Here is a 21,773-nt window from a genome sequence, read left to right as displayed (position 1 = left end):
TTTCGGGCCTAGACTCTTCAGAGAGAGGGATGGGGAGAGGGTTCTGGAATAAATAGGGAGAGAGGGGGAGGCGGACCGAAGATGGAGAGAAAAGAAGATAGGTGGAGAGGTAGGGAGGGGATAGGTCAGTCCAGGGAAGATGGACAGGTCAAGGAGGTGGGATGAGGTTAGTAGGTAGGAAATGGAGGTGCGGCTTGAGGTGGGAGGAAGGGATGGGTGAGAGGAAGAACAGGTTAGGGAGGCAGAGACAGGGCTGGGCTGGTTTTGGGATGCAGTGGGGGGAGGGGAAAAGCTGGCCTGGTTGTGTGGTGCAGTGGGGGGAGGGGACAAACTGGACAAACCTGTTCTTCCTCTCACCCATCCCTTCCTCCCACCCCAAGCCGCACCTCCATTTCCTACCTACTAACCTCATCCCACCTCCTTGACCTGTCCGTCTTCCCTGGACTGACCTATCCCCTCCCTACCTCCCCACCTATACTCTACTCTCCACCTATCTTCTTTTCCTCTCCATCTTCGGTCCGCCTCCCCCTCTCCACCTATTTATTCCAGAACCCTCACCCCATCCCCCTCTCTGATGAAGGGTCTAGGCCCGAAACGTCAGCTTTTGTGCTCCTGAGATGCTGCTTGGCCTGCTGTGTTCATCCAGCCCCACACTTTATTACCTTGGATTCTCCAGCATCTGCAGTTCCCATTATCACTATAAAGTTGCACTTTGGATTCCATCGTTGCCTGAAACTGTGCTATGCAGATGCTCAATAAAGAAGTTATTTTCAAGTCACTGATCTCGGTCATTATTGGACACAATCCCACAATGGCCTACCCCTACTCCAGTGTTCCTAAATGAGCTTGCTGGGAAGTGGTGGGAATCTTTTCCCACTAAGGGCATAAACAGACTTCTGTAAGTCAAAATCAAACACAACTGAAAATCGTAGTGGCATTAACATCTTCATATCTGAAGGCGATAAACAACTTACCCATGTAAAGCCCGATTCACAGATTTCTCCAGTGAATCGTTTGTATATTTGCTGTCCCACTGGTACAAGTATGGTCCTTTCCATTCAAATGTCACCTTCATAGTGTCCTTTTCCTCATATATGCAGCGAGAGCATTGGAACTCTTCATAAAACCTGCACTGCGATGAATCAGCAACAGTAAAATCAGCAACCTGGCTATATCTTCCCAATGCACCATTATTCTTCAGCTCTTCTGGAGCTGACACCGTGTTTGTATCATTCGTCTCACATGGGTCTTCACGTCTGAAAGGTAGCACTCTTCCGACTAATGTTCTTTCCTCATCTTTGGAGCCAAAATCAGTCTGTGACTGTGAGATACGGCTTGCGTTTTGCAAATCCAACACAGCCGAGTCTCTCCTCTCATTCTTTCCATGCTGCGACATGTACTGACACATCCCAGGCTCGCTCTCGGTTGGCACAGAGTTAGCAACAGCTGAACACACGGGCTCGCTATGCCTCGGTGGCCGAGAATACGAATGGTCTCCCAAGGGGTGAGACGTGCGGGGAGTGGCTGAGGATCGGTAGGCAGTATCTCTAGCAACACGAGACTGAGGTTTAGGCATCCTGGTGGTTTCAAGCTCAGCGAAAGCTGGGGCTGCGGTAGGAAGACCCTCTGAACTTGATGATGCAGAAGGCAGGGGCAGCCAATTTTCAGAGGCTTCTCTACCACCTTCTTGGTGGTTTTCTGCTGCCATCGACATGATGCTCTGTACCTTTAATTCTGTATTCGGTAAACAATCACTGAGTTTGTCAAGCAAATTAGAGCAATGATTTAATTGCTCACTGCTCCCAACAGATGTGTTCCCATTGGCGGCACAAGTAACAGACGCCTGATGCATCGTCAAAGTGCTGTGCTGCTGAGAGGTCGGTACTGTCGCGATAGCAGAATTAATTGCGAGGTCAGCGAGAATATTTAGTGCGTCTGTTTGCCCCAGTTTGTTGTCGACACCTTCCTGTGATGCCTGCCTTTCCAACTCTGGAATTTTCTTCTCTTGTAACAAACATAAACCATCACACAAGGATAGAGACTGCAGGGAGGCAGGCTCATTATCAGAGACGTTTCCTACAATGTTCCAGGTGCAGACGCCATACCGCGAAACCTGCTGCGTATTTACTCCTGTAACACAAACTGACAGGTTTACGAAAAGTCAGTTGCAATAGGTTAAGTGGGTAACCGTACGTATAACTACGCAACAGTATCATGCAAGAGGAAGCAGGAAAGACCACACACTCTTCTTTCCTGTTTGGGTAACTGTCTGAAACATTTGGGTCTATCACCATGCACAGTCTAGGTTTGACAGTGACCTACTCGAAAGTGGCATCATCCTGTCTTGGCAACTGTCCAAAGCTGAATGAAATATGATTCATATTTGATCCTGAATCCTGAGGGTTGGCACGGTGGCTCAGTCGTTAGCTCTGCTGCCTCACAGCACCAGGGGCCCGGAGTTCAATTCCACCCTTGGGTGACTGTCTGTGTTGAGTTTCCGGGTGTTCTAGATTCCTCCCACAATCCAAAGATGTGCAGGTTAGGTGGACTAATGCTAAATTGCCCACAGTGTGCAGGCTAGGTGGAATAACCATGGGAAATGCAAGGAAGTTTGGGTGGACTGGCCTTTGGAGGGTCAGTGTGACTCAATGGGCCAAATGGCCTTCCCTCACACTGTAGGGATTCTATGACAGTGTTTAGAACCAAAAACCAGACTACCTAACAACCTCTCCATAACATTATCTGAGCCTGTCCCTGCGTCAGTTCATCCACTGCAAAACCCTCATCCATGCTTCAGACTCGATTCGTCAGCCTTACAGGTTCTAAATTTGGTCATCCACACCTTTGCTGCCCATGTCCAAACTCACAACAAATATTATTTGCCCATCACCAGTGTACTCACCGACATACACTGGTTCCTAAGGAAGCATTGCTTTCATCTTAGAGTTCTCATCTTTGTTTTCAAATACCCTCCATGGCCTCATCCATCCCCAACCTCTAATCATCTCCAGTCCCAAATCCCCTCTGTGCTCCTCCGATTCTGATCTTGAACTTCCCCAATTTTAATGAATCTACCTTCTGAGGGTTGTGGCTTCAGCTGCCTGGACTATAACAGCCTCTCTGTCTAACTTATTCTCTCTTTCCTCCTTTAAGGTATTCTTAAAACTCAACTCCTGGAGCAAGCTTTTGGTTACCTGCCCCACCATTTCTCTATGAGGCTTAATATCAAATTTTGTGGTCTCTGGAACACCTCATTATATTAAAAAGGTGCTATATAAACAGATCAGTTGTTCTCCTTGGCAAACAGCTGAAGATGGCTTCAAGATTTCTGACCCCTACAGAGACAGAGACATTCTGTCTGCATTCTGATTCTAAACACAGAAAAAAAACAAAAAAGGAAAAGCAGGTGATATTAATATAATAAGACACTGACTCTAATATCAGATTTCAGATTTTTGAGTGAGGAAGACATTCACTCACACTATCTCTGCGGACCTTTTTTTGGTGAGTTGGATCATGATTAATTGAAGTGATAACCAGGTCAGTTAGCTGGGTGGCAGGTCAGTAAGGCCAATAGTATGTGGTTCTTACAGTTGCTGAGGCTACCATGAAGGAATCTCCTTGTCACCCTTGCCTCGAGGTGTGGTGATCCTCAGGTTAAATGACCACCCACTGCCTCTCTTTAATGAGAGAGCAACCCCTGTTATTATTGGTGACCAGGCCATACATGCTGAATAAAGTAATGATTTTGCATGTATGTAACTGTTCCTTCTTTCATATGCCTCCCAAGTTCATGAGAGACAATGTTCTAAATTCATTGTTAGCACAAAAGAACCGAAATGTAACCGGAGTGCAATGCTGTCCCCTGTGCTTTTTGGCAGTGGTGGGATATTTGAAGTTTCCCTTACCAGTATCAGTGCATTGGCTCGGCACCTTATCCAACACAGTCATCTCAGTGTCCATGCAGCTGCTGTCTGCTCTTCCTGCTGCACAGGTTTGAGAGAGCACAGTGGCAGCTTTCAGTTTCTCTGTGTTCACCTCGAGTGGGGCGGGTGTTTCTGTAGGGAAACCTTTGGCTGACTGCAATAGGGTCCTTTTACTATTTAAAGTAGATCTTGTGGAATATCCCAAACTCGCCGAGGTGGTGCCAGCTGTTTTGCTGCTGACAGCTCGATCGGGGCTTGCGAGGATAGTGTCCGGTTTATTCAATGCACTGGTATGCAGAGCTTTAGCTGGCTTCCTTTTTGCTCTGTTTGAGACTTTGCTCACCGCATTTGGTTTGCTGATCGAGTTAACTCTTCCCACTGTCTTGCCTGGTTCACCACTTGCTTGGCTCTGCAGCATGGACTTTACTCTTATCCCAGGCTGAGAAGGCACACTTGGCACTGGCAAGCTCACCGGCAGGGCATCTTTTCCTTGAACTTTTTTGACTCTTGATGCCCTCTTCACCCGTCGGATCCCAGCATTAGGGGGCTGCGGTTCTGAGATACCAGAATGGCACAAGACCTTGGGCCTGCCACCAGAGTTGTGGCAAAGCTTGAGGGCATTCCTCTTAAGTTTCAAGACCCTCGACACAGGAAGTGAGTAGCTTGCAGGGTCAGCAAAGTAAGGGATGAGTTGGGAAAGTCTGGTTTGCTGGGAGTGTCCAGGAATTGGCGGCTGTCCTTTGTTTGGCCGTGCCCCCACAGAAATTAGGGAATGATTGCCTACAGCGACACTTGTTTGTGTGGACTGCTTTGGAGTCATTTTGAAATATTCCACAAGTTGATCCTCAACCACTTTGTTCCATGGAGTTGCCGGTGTGTCTGTGGATGTCAGACCTGTGGTCACAGCGTAAGTATAACCAGGAAGCACCTGAGTTATCCTATTCTGGGAAAGTGTGCGTATCACCCGATTTGTTTCTGCATTATGAGAAAAAGCTACATTAAATCAAAAGTACGACAAACATATCATCAACATCTCAATGTTTAATACATTCTGCATTGTTTTTGGGAACCTATTAATGAGAAATTCAAGTAGCTGAAAACAACACATTCATCTCATAGTTATCTAAATGCTTGCATACACTTCTGTACCTCCTCAGATATCCATTGGTCTATATACCTGCTTATGTGCCAATCAGGACACAGCAATTTTTTTGGAGCACTCCACAAACAGCGCCCCCACTGGCTCAGTTAGTCAAGGCAAAACTCAGCTTAGACGTGAAGACATAGCGGCAGAAGCATATCATTCAGCCCATCAGTGCTTCCCCTCAATTCAGTCAGATCACAGCTGATCTGATAATCCTCAACTCCACATTTCTGCCTTGTCCCCACAACACTCAATTCCCTTACAGATTAAAAATCTCTCACCCTCGAACATACTTAAAGGCCCCTTCATGCCAGTTGCAGCCAACAACAGTTTCCGCAACTATTCTGGTCACCTAGCAGGGGATGGAATATCAGTCATGGCTTCTTACATTGTAAACCATTAACCTTAATTGGAAAGTGCAGGGAATAAGCAGGGGTAGCATTAGGCAGGACTGCAATATCTTCCTATAGTTCAAAGGTCAACCAGTTCTCACTGTCTCATAGGTGAGGGAGCCATTACTTACATAAGTCAAGGGTGAGGAATGGTAGCTGCTCAGATGCACTGCATGAAGCAATGTTTCCAGAAAAGCAGTGGGTGATTATTCAGGGGAAAGAACAAAAGGTCTTCATTTATATCCTGTCTCAGGTGGATAGTGAATGTTTAAACGCACACCATTCACCGAAAATGATCAAATGGCAACTCAATGAAAATGAAAATAGATTGGGTTTATCAGCAAGCTTAACATCACACCCAAAGAGCTTAATAATAGTGTTGGTCCTGAGGAGCAGAGAAAAGGTTGACCTGCGTTATAATGAGCAAAAGACAGAAAGCAAAAATGAGTTGGTACCTTTGAGGTGAGAAATTCTGGGTGTTTTGAAAATGAACACAGCCTGCACTGTATCGTGAGCAGTCTGGCTGCTTCCTACATGATGTGAAAGAAAATATACATTATCCTAACAGAACAATTTCTTAACTCAGTTATTCAAACATTTAACTGTCACGTTCTCTATTTCCTTACCATTGGTAGGACTGGAAACAGAATCGCTGAACAATATGAGTAGCCCCTGATCATTTAAGTGCTTTACAACTGCCTGGAGAGAAAACAAACATAGGAATTCCACTGAAATTTCAAGCGTGTAATCACACAAACATGGAAAAGGGGACTGAAAACTTACTCGAGATAAACAAGGACTTATATTTAGACAGCATCTTGAATATAACAAAAAATACCAGAAATCTTAGAGAAAGAACACCAAAACTTTAACTATAAGTTACAGACAATTCAGAATAGTTACGGGATAATGCGCAGCTTCTGCAGAAACTCATCTGAGAAAATGGGTTTTTCTCATTGTGTTTGTTTATAGTCAAAGAGATATACAGCATGGAAACAGACCCTTCGGCCCAACTTGTCTACACTGACCAGATATCCTAAATAAATTTAGTCTCATTTGCCAGTACTTGTCCCATATCCCTCTAAACCGTTCCTATTCATGTACCCATCCAGATGCCTTTTAAATGTTCTAATTGTGTCAGCCTCCAACGCTTCCTCTCACAGCTCGTACCATACACGCACCACCCTTTGAATGAAAATGTTGCTCCTAAGGTCCCTTTTAAATCTTTCCCCTCACACCTTAAACCTACGCCCTCTAATTTTTAGACATTCCCACCCTGAGGAAAAGTCCTTGGCCATTCACCTTATCCATGCCCCTCATGATTTTATAAACCTCTACAAGTTCAACCCTCAGTCTCCAATGCTCCAATTCACCTGGCTGGCCTAACTTTGGACTGTTGGAGGAAAGTGATGTAGACGCAGAGAGAATATGCAAACTCTGCAGTTCCCCTGCGGGTAGAATTGAAGCCAGGTCCCCAGTACAGTGATACACCAGCCTCTGCCCAGATCTCAAAACCTCTAACCCTGGCAACATCCTTGTAAAATCTTTTCTGAACCCTTTCAAGTTTCACAACATCCTTAATGCCATTTTGAAAAGGGAATATAATAGTGTAAAAGTCTGCTGTGCTTGCCTTCACCAGTCTCCTTGGCCTGGAAGTTATTTGGCAAGAGACTGAATTGCACAAGTAATGAGTGCTTTATGAAGGCAATCAGCAGAATTCAGCATTTTCATTCTCAGTAAAATAGCAGAACATGACTGTCAGTCTGGTCAGCACTGCTGAATAATTTCACAGAATCCCTACAGTGTGGAAGCAGGCCATTCAGTCCATTGAGTCCACTCCAAAGAGCATCCCACCCAGACTCACCCTCCGACCCTATCCCTGTAACCCCTGCATTTCCCATGGTCAATCCACCTATCCTGCACATCCCATCATAATGGCCAATCCACCTATCCTGCACATCCCATAATAATGGCCAATCCACCTAACCTGCATATCCCTGGACACAATGGTCAATTTAGCACGGCCAATTCACCTTGCCTGCACAACTTTGGGCTGTTGGAGGAACGGACGTAGACGCAAGGAGAATATGTAAACTCCACAGGCCACCTGAGGGTGGAACTGAAATCAGGTCCCCAGTACAGTGAGACACCAGTGCTAACCACTGAGCCACTGTGCAGCCCTGGAGGTCCCAATGTGAACTGAATCATTTCATTCATCTTACATTCAGAATCATAGAAAATCCGGGCAACAATGGGACCACAAAGCCCATCATGCCTGTTAATGGAGTAGTCCCATATCCCTGCTTAACCATTACCCTCTAATGTCCCACAGCGTCAAGTCCCTGACCAACACCCTTCCAAAATTCTTTGAGTCAGTGCCCAATGTATCTTTAGCTGGTGCATCCTGATCCGGAGAAAACATTTCCTTCCCTTTACTTCACAATCTTTTGCCAACAACTTTAGGTCCACGGCCTTTTTGTTTTACTCATTAATGGGATAACGGTGTCACTGGTTAGGCCAGCATTTATTGTCCATCCCTAACTGCAGGGTGACTAGTTGTCTCATGTTGTACAGGACTGTCCCGTTCTTTCACTGCTTCTGTTGCATCCTGTATTTCCAGTTGAGCAATGTGGGAGACCAGTGGGAACCACCTCTTTGCCTCTGAGGTTTGCTCTGAGAATGTGCATTGGGCTCCTGCCATCAGCCACCAGGGAGAAGAGTGGGACTGCAAGTAAGGACAGATCAGAGACACAAGTTCCCCAAGCTGCAGTGTCCAATCCAGTACCGTAGCTATGATGCCCCCGTCTCGTGTCTGGGGAGGGACCTCTCCTAATTCCACAAGCAGCCTATGGCACTCTTAAAGCTACTCACCTCCAGGAGAATTGTTCAACTGGTGCATCATAAGGAAACACTGCATCTGTGTTTGGTTGGCTGGCACTGGTTGAAAAACAAACGTTGGCAGGCTCACTGGAAACACAGCAGCAGGAGCATGATATTCAGCCCCTCAAACCTGTTCCAACATTCAATGAGAGTTCTGAGGAAGGGTCACTGGACCCAAAACATTAACTGTGTTTTTCCCTTCACAGATGTTGCCAGGCCTGCTGGGCTTTTCCAGCAACTATATTTTTGTTCCTGATTTACAGAATACGCAGTTCTTTCAGTACTTTTTTTCAACGGAGGTCATGATTGGTCTGTGTTTTAACTTCCTGCCTTTAACACACAGCGCTTAATACCTTTACTTAACAAAAAATTATCTAGCTCAGAAGTAAAATTAACCTCTGATTTCACATCAACTGCTATTTGTGGAAGAGAGTTCTAAATCTCCACCACTCTTTTTATGTAGAAGTGTTTCCTAGCATCTCTCCTGAATGGCCTGGGCCTAAATTTTAAACTACATCCCCGGTTCAAAAATCCCCAAACAGTGAAACCAGGCCCAGGTAATGTCCTGGGGAGAGAGATAATGGGAACTGCAGATGCTGGAGAATCCAAGACAATAAAGTGTGAAGCTGGATGAATACAGCAGGCCAAGCAGCATCTCAGGAGCACAAAAGCTGACGTTTCGGGCCTAGGCCCTTCATCAGAGAGGGGGATGGGGTGAGGGTTCTGGAATAAATAGGAAGAGAGGGGGAGGCGGACCGAAGATGGAGAGAAAAGAAGATAGGTGGAGAGGAGAGTATAGGTGGGGAGGTGATAGGTCAGTCCAGGGAAGACGGGCAGGTCAAGGAGGTGGGATGAGGTTAGTAGGTAGATGGGGGTGCGGCTTGGGGTGGGAGGAAGGGATGGGTGAGAGGAAGAACAGGTTAGGGAGGCAGAGACAGGCTGGACTGGTTTTGGGATGCAGTGGGTGGAGGGGAAGAGCTGGGCTGATTGTGTGGTGCAGTGGGGGGAGGGGACGAACTGGGCTGGTTTTGGGATGCGGTGGGGGAAGGGGAGATTTTGAAGCTGGTGAAGTCCACATTGATACCATTGGGCTGCAGGGTTCCCAAGCGGAATATGAGTTGCTGTTCCTGCAACCTTCGGGTGGCATCATTGTGGCACTGCAGGAGGCCCATGATGGACATGTCATCTAAAGAATGGGAGGGGGAGTGGAAATGGTTTGCGACTGGGAGGTGCAGTTGTTTATTGCGAACCGCGCGGAGGTGTTCTGCAAAGCGGTCCCCAAGCCTCCGCTTGGTTTCCCCAATGTAGAGGGAGCCACACTGGGTACAATGGATGCAGTATACCACATTGGCAGATGTGCAGGTGAACCTCTGCTTAATATGGAAAGTCATCTTGGGGCCTGGGATAGGGGTGAAGGAGGAGGTGTGGGGGCAAGTGTAGCATTTCCTGCGGTTGCAGGGGAAGGTGTCGGGTGTGGTGGGGTTGGAGGGCAGGGTGGAGCGAACAAGGGAGTCACGGAGAGAGTGGTCTCTCTGGAAAGCAGACAAGGGTGGGGATGGAAAAATGTCTTGGGTGGTGGGGTCGGATTGTAGATGGCGGAAGTGTCGGAGGATGATGCGTTGTATCCGGAGGTTGGTCGGGTGGTGTGAAAGAACGAGGGGGATCCTCTTTGGGCGGTTGTGGCAGGGGCGGGGTGTGAGGGATGTGTTGCGGGAAATGCGGGAGACGTGGTCAAGGGCGCTCTCGACTGCTGTGGGGGGGGGGGGGGGAGTTGCGGTCCTTGAAGAACTTGGACATCTGGGATATGCGGGAGTGGAATGCCTCATCGTGGGAGCAGATGCGGCGGAGGCGGAGGAATTGGGAATAGGGGATGGAATTGGGACCCAGGTCCAAATCCTGAAACAGCAAATGGTGGAATTTGAATTCAATAATAATCTGGAATTAAGAGTCTGGAAATGATCATGAAACCATTGTCAAGAAAAACCCATCTGGTTCACTCATGTCCATTAGGAAAGTAAACTGTTGGTCTGACCTGCATGTGACTCCAGACCCACAATAACTTGGCTGACACTTAAATGCTGACCTGGCCAGAGATGCCCACACCCATGAATGAATAAAATATTTTCTTAAAACTGACAGTGTGGAACATGACAAGCTCCTTTCTAAATCAGCCGCAAAATTATTTCCGCAAGTGACTGTACTTTCCTAAAGCAACTTTAAATTATTAAACCAAGTTTTAAAAGGTACTGACCCTTATAGGAGCACTGCAACAAAAGTCAAATGTTTTTTGTTAGCAATTCAAGATAAAATTCCATTATGGAGTTGAATAATGGACTCCATTCCAAGGATGCCAATGGTCACAACTGTCTGCTTAGTATCCCTACAGTGTGGAGACAGGCCATTCGGCCCAACAAGTCCACACCAACTCTCTAAGAGCATCCCATACAGACTCATCCCTCTACCCTATCCTTGTATATCCCCTGGCTAATGCACCTACTCCTGGACACTATGGGCAATTTGGCATGACTACTCCACCTATGGACAAAGAACATCTTTGGGAGAAAACCAGGGCACCCAGGTATCTGGTGCTGTGAGGCGGCAGTGCTAACTGCCAAGCCACCGTGCCATCTCTTCATATGTGCTCATGTGAAACCCTAATACCTTCCACTAGCATACAATAAAACAGAATTAATACCAATAACTAACAGGGCTTCAGATGAACATTTGACTTGAAATATCAAAGTTCCAGCAATGCAGCGCTCCTGCAACACATTAGCACCATCAGAGCTCATAAATCCCCAGAGGTGAAATTGTCATTATCTATCCAAAGTGGAGAACAACCAAATCCCTGCAGCACACAATGATCACAAGTGTGTCCAACTCTTACCAGCCTCTTTTCCTCCAAATTATTTATCAAAGGATCCAGCCAAGTAGCTTCTCCTCTCTCTAAGTCTGCCACCAGTTCATACCAACTGCAATATAAACCTTCCAAGCAAACTGAGGAAAAAGCAGAAACAGTAGATCAATTTTTCAGCCAAACATCTTAGTGTAGCTTAACATGTGGCGCTGATCAAATTTAATTACCTTCTTTAAATTTGTAATTTTCTTTTTCAAAAACACCCTGAGGTAGTTTGCTTTGTAGATCGCCAATACTCATCATGTACTCAATTTCAAGCTTTGTTGGTCTAAGCAAAAAGATACAGCAGATGAAAAATGTTAATACTTAGCAGAAGTGAAGCATAATCAATATGTTATCTTTTGCAGAAAATGCAACAGGCCGATCTGCATGGCACTTCTCTGTTGCAAATCATTCACAAACTGCACAGCACTTTGTGAAGTTTATCTACACTCAAACATGCAATTCTTCTTGTACAGACTGGAGCTTCATGGACAGAGGAGAGCTGGTGGGGATGGCAGGATGGAGGTATCTGACATTGTCTCTGATCAGCCACTTCAAGATGGCAATTTGAAGGCTAAAGGAACTGGGCAGACAAGGGCATAAGAAATAGGGGCAAAATAGCTCATGCCCAATGACTGCTAGACCATTCAACATGATGCCTCAACAGTGGGGCTGACAGAGATAACTGACTCCGAAGTTGGACCCTGCTCCTCAAACATGTCTTGTGAAATGGAAAGTGGCTTTTTCCAAATCCAAGGAAAAGAATTCTCCATCAAAATGTTGAAACAAGTAGTCTGGTTTGTTCTTTTCCAACCTATGGGTTGAAAATGGTAATTGTGATACTATCCTCATTGTCCATGGTGCTGGTGTGAATTGGGGACCAACTTTCCACAAGAGGGAGTCATTACACCTTGCTCAGTAGTGTAGTCTAATTACAATCTAATATGTACTTTAATATTAAAAAATCACTTGCATTTTTTTTCAGAGATAGTAGGAACTGCAGATGCTGGAGAATCTGAGATAACAGGTGTAGAGCTGGTGAACACAGCAGGCCAAGCAGCATCATAAAGTTTTGGGCCTAGACCCTTCTTAAGCCCAAAACGTCAGCTTTCCTGCTCCTATGATGCTGCTTGGCCTGTTGTGTTCATCCAGCTCTAAACCTGGTTATCTTGCATTTATTTAGCATTTTTCACAATTACCAGACATCTCAAAGAGCTTTATACCGAATGAAAAACTTGTCAAACTGCAGAAAATGCAGAAATTTGCATATAGCAAACTTCCTTAACAAGTACAGAAACAGAGAAAACAGGAGCACAAAGCTATTCAGCGCTTTGAACCTGCTCTGCCATTCAACATGATCATGGCTGATCATTCCACTCCGAACCCTGTTCCCACCTTCTCCCCATACTCTTTGATCCCTTTAGTCTGAAGAATAGTATCTAACTCCTCTTTAAAAACTATGAATGTTTTGGCCTCGAATGCATTCTGTAGCACAAATTCCACAGGCTCAACACTCTCTGGGTGAAGCAATTTCTCCTCATCTCAGTCCAAAATGGCTTAGCCCATATCCTTAGACTGTGATTCCTGGTTCTGGACTCCTTTGTAATCCAGAAAACCCTTCCTGTGTACACAATTTCTAGTCCTATTTGAATTCTATAGGTTATGAGTCCTCCCGCTACAGACTTTTAAACTGCAGTTTCATAGGTGTGGTCTGGCTTATGTCCTGTACAATTGGAGCAAGGCAACAAGTAATGCGGTTACGACCATAACTTTCAGTTATGTTAACTGGGGATACCATATCACCATGGGATCTTTTCTGCCCACCCAATACGGAACAGGATCCTTGTTTAAATGTCTCAACCAAACAAGGGCACCTCTGACAGCAAAGTACAGCACTCAAATGCCAGCATTAATTTCAATGCTCAAGCCTCATAACATATTTAAATATTCTTTCAGAAATGGACACTTACAAAAAATCAGAATCAAAAGATGTATGTAGAAAAAAAATCCACATGTACAAAGATGTCTGTAAATTTCAATTAACTCTTCATTGTGTCCTATTACTATCATTGATCAGAATAACCTTTTGCACACTAATTTAGCAATCCTCCACATTGTGGCATAGTGTCAGGAGGCTGTGAGTTTGATAGCTGAGACTACACACATACAGGGACTGAGCATGCATTGGTCCCAGCAATACTGATATCCTTGCAGCACGTTGCATGTTCAATACCTACAGGACTCAATGCAGAAGCTCCAAAAACCTCTCCCAAAATGACATAGGAAGAGCTTCAATTCATATGGCAACAGGGTCACTACCAATGCAGTTATCTCTCTTCGTAACTGTAGGTCATTGGAACAAAGGCCAGGTGGATCTCTGACAATGAGATCCTTGATTGAGATTGTTAACCTGAGACAGTTTGGCTGACAGAAGATTCACAGACCTTCCTCACTCGAAGGACTGGCTCTGAGCTAGGTGGTCAGAGTCCATATACTGTGCTGTGTAACTAAAAGATGACTTGGTGATAGGATCCTGGCCTCTGTGCAGTTATTTGTGTAACTGACATTCTGGGGTCAGGATCATCCATCTCCTTCAACAGCACCTTCCATGCCCATGATCTCTACAATCAAGTCCTGGGGGAATGGAGGATTGCAAACGTGATGCCATTGTTTAAAAAGGGAGCAAAGGATAACACAGGAAACAACAGAAAAAAAGACTGCAAGAACTGCGGATGCTGGAAATCTGAAACAAAATCATGAAATTGCTGGAAAATCTCAGCAGATCTGGCAGCTGTGGAGACAAAGCAGGTCCAGTGACTGTTAGAACAGAAAGGGAAACTATAGGCCTGTCAGCTTGACATCAGTTGTAGGAAAACGGAGTGAGGCCATAACACAGAATAAAATGCATTTTGAGAAAAAGACTGTCAACAAGTCTTTGTCAAGGACAGATCACGTCTGACAAATTTAATTGAGTTTTTTGACGAGGTGACACAGGCAGTGGATGAGGGTAGTGCTGTGAATTTTGTATATTTGGACTTTATTAAACATTTCATAGGGTGCCATGTGGCAGCTTAGAATTGTTTGGGATTGATGGGTCCTAGGCAGCAGAGATTAGAAGTTGGCTAAAATATAAAGAAACAAAGGGTAGGTATAGAATGGCATTTCTCAGACTGGAGATGAGTTGAAAGTGGTTTTTCCCATGGATCAGCTTTGGAAGCCTTGCCTCTTCTGATTTATATAAACAATTAGGAGATAGGTATTGAGAGAAAAATCTCTAATTTTGCAGATAGTACTAAGCTCAGGAGAACCGTGAATTGTAAAGATGATGCTGAACAGCTTCAGAGGGACATTTGACAAGTTGGCCAAAATGGGCAGACACCTGGCAAATTAATTTTAATGCAGAGAAATGTGAGATAATGCATTTTGGTAGAAGAAACATGGAGAGACAATACAGGCTCAATGGTTTAACTTTGAGGTGAGTACAAGAGCAGAGGGACCTCAGGGTTCACATACATGATTCTCTGAAGGTGGCCAGGCAAGCTGAAATGGTTATTAATAAGGCTTATAGGGTCCTTGGGTTTATAAACAGAGTCATAGAATAGAAAAGCAGTGATGTTACTTCAGTGTTGTGTTCTATTATTTCAGGAAGGAGCCCTGGAGAGAGCAAAGGAGATACACCCAAATGATATCAGGAATGAGAGGTTTTAGAAACAGGAAGAGAATAGAGAAATTGAGCTATTCTCCTTGAAGCGGAGAAAATTATGAATAATTTTGACAGGGTAAAGAAGGATCTTCTGTTTCAACTAGTTGTCAGTGACTAGGGATCACAATTTAAAGATTGCCAACAAGAGGGTGAGATGACGAGAAACTTCTTTACTCAGAGTTGTCAGGATTTGGAAATGTGGTGGAGGCTGATTCCATAGGAGGTTTCAAATAACATTACTACAGACTGTAACAAAAAGTGTGGAGCTGGAGGAATCTTGGGTCGGGATCCTTCTTCAGAAATTTCTGAAGATTTCTGAGGAAGGATCTGACCCAAAATGTCAACTTTACTGTTCTTCTCATGCTGCCGGACCTGCTGTGTTCATCCAGCTCCACACCTTGTTACCTCTGACTCCAGCATCTACAGTTCTTGCTATCTCAACTATTAAAGACGGATAAATGTTATAATAGTCTGGTAATGTTACTATAGACAGCTGATGGATACACATTTGAATGTGATGAACTTAGAGAGCAATGGAGATAGAAAAGGAGAGTGGGACAACCTAAGTAGCTGTTCTGGGAGTTGATACAGACAAAGTGAATCAAATGGCCTCCTTCTGTACTGCAAAATTCAATGATTTTATAACAAGGGCAGCAGATGCATTTAAACATTAACCACCTGCAAGTTCTTCTGCAAACCACGCACCATCCTGGCATATGGACTGGTCCTTCACTGCCACTCAGTCAAAATCCTAGAACCTCTACCCTAACATTATGGGGGTGCCCACAGCAAGGACTGCAGCGGTTGAAGGAGACCATTCACCACCGTGTCCCCAAGGTTAGTAAGGGATGGGCAGTAAATACTGGCCAAGCCAGCAATGTCTACAAACAGAAAAACATATATTTTAAGAACTAGTTAATGATCTAATGAATATCAGACAAAACAGTAGTAATCAAGCACCAAGTCAGAGTTTGAAGGAATTGCTAGAAACAGTTGTGATGGTCACTCTGGAAACAATAATTCCATTTACAACCTTCTCCTGACATCCTGCTTTCGTGTACTGCCACATTCAGCACAGCTGCATGATTAGCCAAGCCATAGTGCACAAACTAATGCTGAATTGCAATTCAAACATTTTTACAGCATTGTTCAATGGATCTGAAATGTCAACCAGTTCAACACAGGACTTGACTAATTTCCTGCTGTCTCCCCAATTAGGAAGATACCTCATAATAACCAAACAGCGCTTCAGCGAAACATTGTTTGGGAAGCAAAAGCAAGAAAGTGAAATTCCACCTGGGAATTTAGCTACTTGGAATGGTCAAGAAAATTCCAAGGAGAAAGTAGCACATTGGTAATTTTACTGTAGATGGCAAATATTTCTATTGACTGGTAATTTTACTGTAGACTGGCAATGTCAGTGTAAACCGGTAATGTTAGTGTAGACCAGTAATGTTACTATACACTGTTATTATCAATACAGACTTGTAATGTTAGGATGAGATGTGAAGGCTCAGTTAGAGCACTTGAGGGCTACGAGGTAGCCAGGAAAGACCTAAAGAGGGAGCTCAGAAGAGCCAGGAGGAGACATGAGAAGTTGTTGGCGGATAGGATCAGGGTAAACCCTAAGGCTTTCTATAGGTATTTAAGGAATAAAAGAATGACGAAAGTAAGATTAGGCCCAATCAAGGATAGTAGTGGGAAGTTGTGTGTGGAGTCAGATGAGATAGGGGAAGTGCTAAATCAATATTTTTCAACAGTATTCACTCCAGAAAACGACAATGTTGTCGAGGTGAATACTGAGATACAGGCTATTGGACTAGGTGGGATTGAGGTTCACAAGGAAGAGGTATTAGAAATCCTTCAGAGGGTGAAGATAGATAAGTCCCCTGGGCCGGATGGGATTTATCCTCGGATCCTCTGGGAAGCCAGGGAGGAGATTGACGAGCCTTTGGCATTGATCTTTAACTCGTCATTGTCTACAGGAATAGTGCCAGATGACTGGAGGATAGCAAATGTGGTTCCCCTGTTCAAAAAGGGGAGTAGAGACAACCCTGGTAATTATAGACCAGTGAGCCTTACCTCAGATGTTGGTAAAGTGTTGGAAAAGGTTATAAGGGATAGGATTTATAATCATCTAGAAAAGAATAAATTGATTAGGGATAGTCAGCACAGTTGTGTGATGGGAAGGTCGTGCCTCACAAACCTTATTGAGTTCTTTGAGAAGGTGACCAAACAGGCAGATGAGAGTAAACCGGTTGATGGGGTGTATATGGATTTCAGCAAGGCGTTCGATAAGGTTCCCCACAATAGGCTATTGTACAAAATGCGGAGGAATGGAATTGTGGGAGATAAAGCAGTTTGGATCAGAAATTGGCTTGCTGAAAGAAGACAGAGGGTGGTAGTTGATGGGAAATGTTCATCCTGGAGACCAGTTACTAGTGGTGTACCGGAAGGGTCGGTGTTGGGTCCACTGCTGTTTGTCATTTTTATAAGTGACCTGGATGAGGGCGTAGAAGGATGGGTTAGTAAATTTGCAGACGACACTAAGGTTGGTGGAGTTGTGGATAGTGACGAAGGATGCTATAGGTTGCAGAGAGACATAGATAAGCTGCAGAGCTGGGCTGAGAGGTGGCAAATGGAGTTTAATGCAGACAAGTGTGAGGTGATGCACTTTGGTAGGAGTAACCGGAAGGCAAAGTACAGGGCTAATGGTAAGATTCTTAGTAGTGTAGATGAGCAGAGAGATCTCGGTGTCCATGTACACAGATCCTTGAAAGTTGCCACCCAGATTGACAGGGCTGTTAAGAAGGCATACAGCGTTTTAGCTTTTATTAATAGAGGGATCGAGTTCCGGAACCAAGAGGTTATGGTGAAGCTGTACAAAACTCTGGTGCGGCCGCACTTGGAGTATTGTGTAGTTCTGGTCACCGCATTATAAGAAGGATGCGGAAGCTTTGGAAAGGGTGCAGAGGAGATTTACTAGGGTGTTGTCTGGTATGGAGGGAAGGTATTACGAGGATAGGCTAAGGGACTTGAGGCTGTTTTCATTAGAGAGAAGGTTGAGAGGTGACTTAATTGAAACATATAAAATAATCAGAGGGTTAGATAGGGTGGATAGGGAGAGCCTTTTTCCTAGGATGGTGACGGCGAGCACGAGGGGGCATAGCTTTAAATTGAGGGGTGAAAGACATAGGACAGATGTCAGAGGTAGTGTCTTTACTCAGAGAGTAGTAAGGGAATGGAATGCTTTGCCTGCAACAGTAGTAGATTCGCCAACTTTGGGTACATTTAAGTTGTCATTGGACAAGCATATGGACGTACATGGAATAGTGTAGGTTAGATGGGCTTGAGAACGGCATGACAGGTCGGCACAACATCGAGGGCCGAAAGGCCTGTACTGTGCTGTAATGTTCTATGTTCTATATACATTGTTAATGCTATTAAGGACCAGTAATGTTATAATAGTTCGGTAATGTTACTACAGGCTGCTGACGTTACTATGGTCTGGTAATGTTACCATATACTGTTAATATTATTATAGACTGATAATGTTACTGTAGACCAGTACTTTTACAATACACTATTAATATCAATATGGACTAGAAATGTTGCTACAATCTGGATATCCAGAGACCAGAGCTAATGCTTTGGTGAACATATCCCACCATGACAGCTGGGGAAGTTAAATTCAACTAATGATGAGAGACTAGCTTTTTATTCCAGATTTCCTCATGAAAAACCCATCTGGTTCACTAATGTCTATTAGGAGAGGAAGTCTTGTGTCCTGGTCTGGTCTGCATGTGATTCCAAATCTATAGCACCACCCACTGAAAGGGGAGACAGTGTAATGGTCACAACATCATAATACTGAAACCCAGGCTAAGGCTTTGTGACCATGGGTTCAAATCCTAAAACAGCAGTCAGTGGAATTTAAATTCAATTAACGAATCTGGAATACAAAGCTAGTCTCAGTCATAGTGACCGTGAAACTTAAACTTTCATCGATTGTTGTAAACAGCTTTCTAGTGTATAAATTCCTATTAGGCAAGGAACCTGGCCTGGCCTACATGTGACTCCAAAACCATTGTAATGCAGGTGACTCTTAAAAGCCCTCCCAAGTGATGTCACAAACAAGTCAGTTCAAGAGCAATTATGGACAGGCTACAAATGCTGACCTTGCCAGTAATGCCCACATCCTACGAAAGAATATTTTAAAAATGGCTTGGCAGGTCACTCAGTTATATCAAACTGATAAAGAAAAATAAAACGCTGCGGATGTGCCGACATAACATGGTCTGCAGCAGTTCAAGCAAAGGGGTCATCACCTCGAGGGCAATTAGGGATCAGCAATGAGCACTTTCCCTGTTGGCAACGTCCACATCTCAAAACCATCTATTTTTGAAGGGGGGATAGGGGAAAAAGTACATAACACATCAGGGACAAAAATAAAAGACTTCTGGAGGTGTCCTATAAGCAGAAGTTTATTAATACAGTATTCCTAGGCAACTATTTACACAGTGGCTCTGCAAAGCCAGGAGATAAATTTGCCCGTACCTCATGGCCAAAAGGTTTTTATTTAGCGTAAGGTGATTAGAACCGGTTCATGTATCCAGTATGAATTCTGATAGCAATGTGCCCATTAAAAACAAACCCAAGTTTTCTCCCCATCATTATATTGTACACTTAATCATAATAGATGGACAAATATAACAATATGCATTTATGTAGAGTTTATAACGTAGTAGAATCCCAAAATTACTTCATGGGAATACAATCAAAATTAATGTGGAAGCCATGCAAGATGACACTAAGGCAGAGGCATGTTTTAAGAACTGCCCTGGAGGAGAGTGGGGGTAGAGACTTAGGGAGGGATTGACAACATATTAAAAGGGCAGACTTACAAAACGACTGGCAACAATGGACTGCCATTTGATTTCAGAGCTACACTGATCACTTTGCCTCTGTTGGTAAGTTGTCCTTTCCAAGGATAGTACTCCACTGCCAAAATATGAAGTGTTAAGATTAAAACCAACAAGGAGTCTTGTAAAACATAACTTCATATAAACAGGTCATCCACTTATGTATCACACTCCTTGAATAGTCCAGATAGCCAAAAGAATGGTAGAAACAAAAACACAGGGAAAGGATATTTGGTCTAGCCCAATAACTCAAATGCTTTTTGTTCTAGAATTTCAAAAATTGAAAATAATTAAAACTAAGTATATAACACAGCAGAGCAGAAATTTACTGCTAGAATATTTAGGAATATTTATAAACAAATGAAAAGATTACATTGAAAGTATAATGTGGGAACAGGCTTTTGGTCCAACGAGTCCATGCTGGTTTTACATCATACATGAGAAATACTTAAATTCTGTGCGCATACCTTGTTCTCACTGTGTCATTATCCCTGTTTTTCCTTTAAACCGTCTGGCCTATTCTTTAAATTAGTTAAGACCTCTGCTTCAATTATCAACATCTGACCATGTTCCACACCCTTTCTCTAAAATATTTCCATATAAAAACATGAAATATCAGAGCAGGAGTAGAGTATTCAGCCCTCTCAAGCCTACGATGAAATTGAGGCTGACCTGATCATGATCTCAGTTTAACTTTCCTGCCTGTTGCCCATAATCCTAGATTTCCCCATAGTTCAAACACCTGTCTATTTCAGCCTTGAATTTATTCGATGACCACCCTCCACAGGTCCCTAGAATAGAGAATTCCAAAGATTAACAACTGTGAGACAAGAAATTCCTCTGATTTCCTTAATAGGCAAACCTCTATCGTAAAATATGTCCTCTATTCTCTGTTCTAAATTTCTTCCATTAAATCCTAAAGATAAAGAATTACTCTTGCATTTAGGCCCATCAACCATAGAAGATGCTCTCTTGTCTCAGTTAATAAGGCGCCACACAAAAAAGTTAATTCACAAGGCTGGATCATATGGGATTGGTGTAATTTATTAGCTTGGATAGGTGACCAGCTGATGGACAGAAGACAGATTCGAGATAAATGGGTTTTTCTCTGGATGGCAAGAAGGAACTCAAGAGTGCCACAAGGTTTGATCCTTGGACCCCAGCTATTTTACAATCTACATTAACAACTTGGATACAGGGATTGAAGACTCTGTAGCCAAATTTGCAGATGACACTAAAATAGGTGGGACAGTCAACTGCAATGAGGAAATAAGAACCTAACAAATGGATGTAGATAGGAGACTGAGCCAAAATGTGGCAGATGAGTTTAATGTGGATAAGTGTGAGGTCATGCATTTTGGTCAGAAAAATAGGAATGTGACCTATTATCTAAATGGGGAGAGATTCAGGGTGCTCTGGTGCGTAGGGATCTGGGTGTCCTTGTTCATGAGTCACAGAAAACTAGAATGCAGGTGCAGCAGATAATAAAAAGAATGGAATGTTGGCTTTTACAGCTAAAGGAATAGAATATGAAGGTAAGGAAGTATTGTTGCAACTGTACAAGACATTGGTGAGACCATACCTGGAGTATTGTCCCCTTATTTGAAGAAGGATGTGGTGGCATTGAAGGCATTTCAGAAGAGGTTCACTCGACTGATCCCAGAGATGAGGGGCTTGTAATACGAAGAGAGATTGAACAGTTTAGGCCCGTACTCTCTGGAATTTAGAAGCATGAGGAGAGATCAAATTGAGGTATATTCAAGATGATAAAAAGTGTAGATAAAATAGATGTGGAGCAGATGCTTCTTCTTGTGGGGTATTCTCAGACAAGGTGTCATAGACTTAGGATAACAGGTAGCAAATATAAAACAGAATTGAAGAGAAACTATTTCTCCCAAAGGGCTGTG

At 43.9% G+C, this 21,773-nt stretch overlaps 1 protein-coding gene across 6 annotated transcripts in view; it reads right to left on the bottom strand.

The window, feature by feature from the left end:
- LOC125463155 (protein TASOR 2-like) overlaps nt 1–21,773 on the bottom strand; it is a 109,731-nt gene that overhangs the window by 54,115 nt on the left and 33,843 nt on the right. For all 6 annotated transcript variants that reach the window (XR_009447202.1, XM_048553985.2, XM_048553986.2 and 3 more), the window contains 7 exons: nt 19,849–19,945; nt 11,427–11,527; nt 11,230–11,339; nt 6,089–6,161; nt 5,918–5,992; nt 3,909–4,901; nt 975–2,142 (listed from right to left, as the gene is read on the bottom strand). Coding sequence is in view for 5 of the 6 variants with exons in the window: in XM_048553985.2 (XP_048409942.2) it covers nt 975–2,142; nt 3,909–4,901; nt 5,918–5,992; nt 6,089–6,161; nt 11,230–11,339; nt 11,427–11,527; nt 19,849–19,945 (2,617 nt within the window). In the remaining variant the exon portion in view is untranslated. The remainder of the gene's footprint in view (nt 1–974; nt 2,143–3,908; nt 4,902–5,917; nt 5,993–6,088; nt 6,162–11,229; nt 11,340–11,426; nt 11,528–19,848; nt 19,946–21,773) is intronic.

Source organism: Stegostoma tigrinum, chromosome 25, assembly GCF_030684315.1.
Source record: "Stegostoma tigrinum isolate sSteTig4 chromosome 25, sSteTig4.hap1, whole genome shotgun sequence".
NCBI lineage: Eukaryota > Metazoa > Chordata > Chondrichthyes > Orectolobiformes > Stegostomatidae > Stegostoma > Stegostoma tigrinum.
Note: the sequence above shows the minus strand (reverse complement) of the source record. Positions and strands in the feature narration are given on the sequence as shown.